General features: G+C 38.5%; 1 protein-coding gene across 1 annotated transcript; it reads left to right on the top strand.

Moving 5' to 3' along the window:
* The first annotated feature begins 4,480 nt into the window (after positions 1–4,480).
* LOC121773465 (FT-interacting protein 4-like) lies at positions 4,481–7,125 on the top strand. The gene has a single exon (XM_042170331.1). It carries the CDS (start codon positions 4,665–4,667, stop codon positions 7,077–7,079), a length of 2,415 nt encoding a protein of 804 aa, XP_042026265.1. The 5' UTR covers positions 4,481–4,664; the 3' UTR covers positions 7,080–7,125.
* The last annotated feature ends 957 nt before the right edge of the window (positions 7,126–8,082 follow it).

Here is an 8,082-nt window from a genome sequence, read left to right as displayed (position 1 = left end):
AGCAATTTTTCTTAACAAAATAACCTCATAAATATGTCAATTATAATTGTATAAATACTTGTATAACTACCAAACATGTGTACCACCTTGAAAGGATGGACAAATTGCTGGAAAAATCATGAAATTTGACAAATCACGGTTTTCCAACTTTAAAATTAAACAAAATAAGCCATGGAATTTTAATATGTGAAATTGTATCTAATATGGAGGCCAAGAAACCATATCTAAACGTCATATATGGTCATTGAGTTAATTTCATGATTTTTAGCCTGATTTATAAAATTGCAGGGTGAGACCAAAATTTGTCCTAACTTCATCGTTTTTCCGACAATTTGTCCTAAAAGAACAAATAAGACCATCTTTCGCTGACTAATATCAAAGTTTGAAAGTTCGATGGACGGTTTGAATGTATATTTGGAAAGCTTTCTAATGTAGATTCGTAGAGTAGTCTTCTAGTGATAATTAGAAATTTAGAAATAGCCAATGGGCATGCATGATCCATACTTCTTTTGATCTTTAATCTAACCCATAAAAGATATTTATAAAAAGGAAGAAGAATGAGACCGATCAAAGAGATTAAATAAAGAAAGAGGAACAAGTGTGACTCAAATGAACAGCATTAATATGTATTCAAGCAAACTTGGCAATATATTGAATATAAGGTTGATAGCTAAGGAGTAAGGAGTGGATATACTATTATCAGTTTTATGTTATATTTCACTTATATATATATATAGGGTTGTGATCAATTGAGATTTTTTAGCCTAATTGAGAATTGAGATGCATTATAAGCCACTCATTTTTATTAAATGAGTGGTCCAGAATTTGCCATATGGAAAATATTTTTACATTAATTAATTGTGAAATGGCATATTTGTAATTTCATCATATATTTTATTTAATAAATATTTTTTTTATTTTTTTAAAAAAATTATTTTTTTTTCGATTTTTTATTTTTTTATTTATTTTATTTATTTATTTTTTTTTGTCAACTACATATACAATTCATGTCAACTACACACATGTAATGTCAACTACATATACAATTCATGTCAACTACACACATATAATGTCAACTACATATACAATTCATGTCAACTACACATATATAATGTCAATTATAAGCTGTTGACATTTGATGTGCAGAGCTATTGACATTTGATGTGCAGACTACACATCGTAGTTGACATAATGTCTCAGTAGTTGACATCGCGCGAAAATTTAAAAAAAAATAAAAAAAATTAAAAAAAATTAAAAAAATTAAAAAAATTAAATTTTTTTTAGTTGTTGACATTTTAATACGAGTTGTTGACATTTGATATTCTGGCTATTGAAATGAAATGACGATAATACCCCTTAGTTGACATAATCTATTTGCAGTTGACATTTCAAAATGAGTGGCTGAAAATGCATCTCAATTCTCAATTAAGCTAAAAAATCTCAACCTAACAAGACCCTATATATATATATATATATATATAGCTATCACTAATCCACTAATCCACAAGATTGAGATTATTTAGCTAAATTGAGAAATGAGATGCAATATAAGCCACTAATCCACAAGATTAACTAAATGTCAATAGCTATCACATTATGTCAACACGGGGGTATAAGTGTCATTTCATTTCAATAGCCAGAATATCAAATGTCAACAGCTCGTATTAAATGTCAACAACTAAAAAATAACACTTACAATTCATGTATCAATACCGAGAATATCAATGTCAACAACTCGTATTAAAATGTCAACAACTAAAAAATAACACTTACAATTCACATTTGAATACGGAGAATATCAAATGTCAACAACTCATATTAAAATGTCAACAACTAAAAAATAACACTTACAATTCATGTATCAATACCGAGAATATCAATGTCAACAACTCGTATTAAAATGTCAACAACTAAAAAATAACACTTACAATTCACATTTGAATACGGAGAATATCAAATGTCAACAACTCGTATTAAAATGTCAACAACTAAAAAATAACACTTACAATTCACATATCAAAATATCAAATGTCAACAACTCATATTAAAATGTCAATAACTAAAAAATAACACTTATAACACATACAATCTGTGAAATCCAATCCAGAAATTCATTGGGGAAAAGACATAGCTCAACTTTCAAAACTTCAAATCGTTTCAAATTCAAAAATAACAGCCACACCTTTACGAATGGGTGATTCTCCGACGAGAAAAACAGAAAGGACGACGGATTCCGCTCAAAACCAAGTCTAGTGAGCAAACCAATTGCTTTATTAGTAAAGACAGCAGCGAATTGCGGATTTGATGAATCCTCGAACGCGGACTGCAGCTCCAACAATCCATCGGCGAGATCGAATTTCTCGAGTGGACTGGTCGACCACCGCCGCAGAGGCGGAGCGGAGGCAGCGGCTGACGACGTCGGTTCCAGCGTCGGAGGGCGGCGCGGAGTGAAATTTGTCTAAGATTGAGGAGACAGCGAGCTTCTGGAGCGAAATTTGTCGAAGATTGGAGCGAAATTTCGTCGATTCCACCTCCGTCTTCTCCGCCCCATTGACCGGCGCCGGATCCTCCTCCTCTCCGGCGCATCACGCGGCGGCGCCGGCTGTGGCTGTTTTGATCTCCCTCTCTGAGAAGTGAGAAGGCTCAGATCCAGGCCGCGCCGACGGTGGTATCGACGGCGAACAGGTGCTCGGATTTGGGGATGAGTTTGCGGAGAGTGGAGAGCTTAGCGTATATTCTGCGCTGTGGCTTCTGGAGGATTAAATTACCATTTGACCCATTCATAATAAATTAATTTAAAATTATTTTTTGTGTGACAAAATCTGGACCACTCATTTAATAAAAATGAGTGGCTGATGTTGCATCTCATTTCTCAATTAGCCAAAAAAATCTCAATTGATCATGAACCTATATATATATATATATATATATATATTGTTACATTTAAATTGACTTTTTCATACAATTAAATTTGTATATTTGTGCATATTAATTTGTGGACACTGGTCCCCTCATTTTCTTTAACAGAATGGCAAGTGAGAGAAGTGGAGTACCAAAGCACTGGCTTATTTGGCCATTACACATATTATAAGAAACCATCCATTTATAGTATATCTGGATTCAATGCTTGCTAAGAGTCCCTCTAATTATTTTTCATAATTACTACTCCATAACAATAACACAAAACAAAGTTGTATATTGTTTCTGAAAAAATTGTATTAGAACCAAATCAAGAATGCACATGCCACTGGACCCTCCATAATATATTTGTATTACTATTATTATTTAGCACACTTATCATTTAATTAAAACTGATCTCGCTTGTCTTGAAAATTTGAAATACTAGTACATATCTAAATCTCAACGCTAGCTAGCATCTTGTTGAAATGTAGTACTAGTATACAATTACTAGCGGAATTTTCAATTTTTGGCAATATGTCAGCTGTTTTTCTTTCTAATTTTCTCTTTTTTGGAGAATATTTATGCTGTTTTTCTATACTAATTTATGTTTGGGTCTGAAGTTCGGTGGGCGAAATGAATAACACTTTTAATTAGGATCAATAATCAAATCTAACGTATCTTTTGCAATTTCATAAATTTATTAAAATTATCCCTATTTTATCACAATCATTATATGAATTTATTCTTCTCATTTTTTATAAAACATATAGTCAATTTCATTATTAGAATTTTACTCTAACAGTGGAATGACATGTCAGAAAAAAATTATTTTTATACTTGTAGACGAATGATTAAATTGATATATATTGAAAATAAAATTGATATAAATTTCAAAATGTGATAAATTATAAAAAAGTTTGAGTAGATTTAATTATTAACCCTTTTTAGTTATGATTAATCTTACAAGAAAATATACAAATAGATGTAATTACCAAAATTGAGGATTAAAATTTTCACCTAAACCATACAAATAAACCCCCCAATAAATAAACACACGCACACAGCAATCAATTTTGATTTGTGCATATTCGTATACACACACACACACACACACACAAATTATACATATATAAGCCTTCTCTCTGTGTTCACTCTTCTGTGTATAATCACCTTCTTCCACAACCGTTCCTTCCAAGCCCACGCAGACCGGAAAAAGGTTTTTTATTTAGTTTACAATTAATTTCCCCTGTTTTTTTCGGAAAGGGCTCTTGTTAGTAGTTCGAAGCATTAAACAAACATATACTCCCTCCGTCCCCCAATTTGAGTCACTCTTTTCCATTTTGGGTCGTCCCCCAATAAGAGTCACTCTTCCCACTTACCATTTTTGGACATCAAAATTACCCTTCATTACACCAAAAGTCAAAAGGGCCCCACATTTCACTACCTAACTCCATTTATTACACCACACGTTCAAATTTTTCCTTAAAACTCGTGCCGAGTCAAAGAGTGACTCAAATTGGGGGACGGAGGGAGTATTCGTTTCCACACAAATCAAATCAATTTCTCCCTCGTTTTTCAAATGGGAATCTTTTAACACTCAAACCCGTTACCCAAAATTTAGGAGAAAACACACATTTTCTGTAACGTCTCCATTAACTCCATATTGCATCCCATTTTTTAGCCGCCTATCAAACTTTCCTAGTTTTGTTCATTGTGTTTCTGGTGCTCTTTGTTTTTTTGCAGTTGAAGTTTGGTTTGAAGCAATGGCGAACCAAAACCGGAACCAGAATCAAAATCAAAATCAGAACCAGAATCAAAATCAGAATCAGAACCAGAACGTCAACAGAAGTCAAAACCACGATCCTCACCAGAATGCAGCCATGGAGGAGGAATTCAACCTGAGGGAGACACGGCCCAGCCTCGGCGGTGGGAGAGTAGCCGGAAACGATCGTGTCGGCACCGCCTTCGACCTGGTGGAGCAGATGGACTATCTCTACGTCAGAATTGTGAAGTCGAAGGAGCTTCCGGGAAACCCCGATCCTTACGTCGAATTAAACCTCGGAGGGCTCAAATCCTCCACCCGGTATATCCAGAGAACGTCCAATCCGGAGTGGAATCAGGTATTCTCGATATCGAAAGATCAGATTAATGCCCCACACATCGAGATTTCCGTCAAGGACAAGAGCAGAGGCGGCGGCGATGGTTTAATTGGCATGATTTTGCTCGACGGCGTTGATGTTCCACGAAGGGTGCCGCCGGACAGCCCCTTGGCGCCGGAGTGGTACCGGCTGGAGAATCAGAGGGGCGAGAGGGTGCCAGGTGAACTAATGTTTGCGATTTGGATGGGGACGCAGGCCGATGAGGCGTTCCCCGAAGCTTGGCATTTGGATGCCGTGAGTGTTAACGGCGAAGGCGTCAATGGAATTAGGTCCAAGGTTTATTTATCCCCTCACCTTTGGTATCTTAGGGTTAATGTGATTGAGGCGCAGGAATTGCAGATTGCTGATAAGAATCGGCAGCAGCCGGAGATCCTTGTGAGAGTTTCACATGGGGAAAGTGTTTTGAGGACTAAGATTTCTCAGAGTAGGAATGTGAATTCTCTATGGAATGAGGATTTGATGTTCACTGTGTCGGACCCGTTTGAGGATCAGTTGGTTTTGTGTGTGGAGGAGAGGATAGGGAACAAGAAGGATGAATTGGGGCAGTGTGTGATTCCTTTAAATGGTGTCGAGAAGCGGATCGATTTCAAGCCTCCGGGAAGCAGGTGGTACAATCTTGAGAAGCATAATGCTGGAGGGAATGGGCAGAGGAATGCGAGTAGGTTAAACAGCAGGCTTCATCTGAGGATCTGTTTCGATGGGGGTTATCATGTTCTTGATGAATTGACTCATTACAGCAGTGATCTTCGTGCCACGGCTAGGCAGCTTTGGAAGCCTGCTGTTGGGGTGCTGGAATTAGGCATCTTGAATGCTCAGAATCTCGCAGCGATGAAGTCGAGAGACGGGAGGGGATTCACGGATGCTTATTGTGTGGCCAAGTATGGGCAGAAGTGGATCAGGACAAGAACGATCCTCAACAGTTTCAATCCCAAGTGGAACGAGCAGTACACGTGGGAAGTGTACGACCCGTGCACTGTCATCACAGTCGGAGTCTTTGACAACTGCCACTTGCAAGGAGTGAACGCGGGTGGCAAGGATTCAAGAATCGGGAAGGTGAGGATTCGCCTATCCACTCTCGAGACAGGTCGTGTCTACACGCATTCATATCCACTCATAGTGCTTTCACCTTCTGGTGTGAAGAAAATGGGTGAAATTCAGTTGGCTGTGAGGTTCTCTTGTGCATCTTTGTTCAATGTCTTGCAGCTTTACACACAGCCGCTGCTGCCGAGCCTTCACTACCTCCAGCCCCTCAGCTGCCAGCAGGTTGAGGTTCTGAGGTATCAGGCTACTCGGATTGTATCAACGAGGCTGAGCCGGGCTGAGCCACCGTTGAGAAAAGAGGTGGTGGAGTACATGCTTGACGTCGGATCCAACATGTGGAGCATGAGACGAAGCAGAGCCAATCATTTCAGAATGGCAGGGATCCTCTCTGTGGTTGCCAAAATACTGAAATGGTTTGATCAGATAAGCAGTTGGAAGAGTCCTTTGATGACAGTTGTAGTCCACATTGTGTTCTTGGTATTCGTATGCTTCCCTTGGTTGATCTTGAGCACTGTGTTTCTGTACCTTTTCTTGATCGGGGCGTGGAATTACCGGGGGCGGCCTCGCAACCCTCCACACATGGATGTGAAACTGTCTAAAGCTGACATGGCCCTGAGCGATGAATTGGACGAGGAGTTTGACACATTCCCGACGTCTGTGAAGCAAATGGAGGTCTTGAAATCGAGATATGATAGGCTGAGATCGCTTGCTTCGAGGGTGCAGACGGTTCTTGGGGACATGGCGACGCAAGGGGAGAGGTTCTACAATCTGCTGAGCTGGAGGGATCCGAGGGCGACTGCACTGTTTCTCATATTCTGCTTGGTTGCCACTGTGGTGCTCTACATAAGTCCCCTCAGAGTTGTGGTGATTGTGATGGGATTCTACTCGATGAGGCACCCGAGGTTTCGCGACAGGCTTCCGTCGTGTCCCATGAACTTTTTAAGGAGGTTGCCTGCAAGAACAGATGGTCTGTTGTGAGTTATTGTGAATGGAGTTGGTTTTGGGTTGTTTAGTGTTGATGGGATTTAGGGTGGGGTATATAGGTAGGTGGGGTTGGCTGTTGCTTTCCTTTCATTTGATGTAAAGAGTTCTTTTACTACTATCCTTAATTTATCTGCTAGAATTTCTCCCATCCCCTCCTGTTAGGAGGGAAAGACCGCCGAACCTGCTGGAGCACGAGGGGTGCTCGATGAAAGGACACACCACAACTTACACACCAATTGTTTGTTGAATTGTCGCAATGAATCACAATAACTTTTGGGAATGAAAAACTCTCGGCTTTATTAATTCTGGAATTGAGAAGAACAAAAGTAAACAAGAAAGTGAAATCCTCCGCAGAGGCCTAATCCTCACAAGGAGGCCTACGATATGAAATCGTCCTAAATATGATCTCTCCAAGATAATTCAATATCTCTACAAGAGCTCCTATTTATAGACTATGCAAAAATTGAAATAAACAAATGAAAGCAAATCTTCCTAACAAAGCTGCCGAGATATTGAAAGCAAATCTTCCTAACAAAAGCTGCCGAGATATTTGTGCCCAGCCACAACTTCCAAATCTTCCTTGCTATTCTTCCGGATTCGGCGGCCAAACGACCTCCCGATCTCCCCTCTTGTAGACCTGCCACTTCGTATCACCTCCCCTCTCTGTTTGTTGCTCTTCATTTCACCATTTTTTCTTACGTATTTGCTCTGCATTTTAATTTCATTCCGTTTCCCCAAATATTTTACTCATTTCAATCAAAATTACGAGACTTGAAGGTGAATTGAAAAAGATCACAACTCATATCTTAACAGAGTAATTTTTATACTATAAAAATCAATCATTTTTATTTCAATACAAAACAACCTCTGAACCTAAACATAGGGTAATCGAGATTCTTTTTGCCCCTTTTCAAATTTTTGTTTTAGAGATAATTGCGATTTAAAATTTAAAATCATTCATTGAGCATCCTTTTGTGATTTTGGCTTCGATAAATTT

This window comes from Salvia splendens, chromosome 17 (genome assembly GCF_004379255.2).
Source record: "Salvia splendens isolate huo1 chromosome 17, SspV2, whole genome shotgun sequence".
Lineage (NCBI taxonomy): Eukaryota > Viridiplantae > Streptophyta > Magnoliopsida > Lamiales > Lamiaceae > Salvia > Salvia splendens.
The sequence above is the reverse complement of the archived record's forward strand: the minus strand, read 5'-3'. Positions and strand labels throughout refer to the sequence as shown.

Excerpts from the sequence above, each read along its gene's own strand:
- LOC121773465 (XM_042170331.1), top strand. The coding sequence starts at position 4,665 with ATGGCGAACCAAAACCGGAACCAGAATCAAAATCAAAATCAGAACCAG.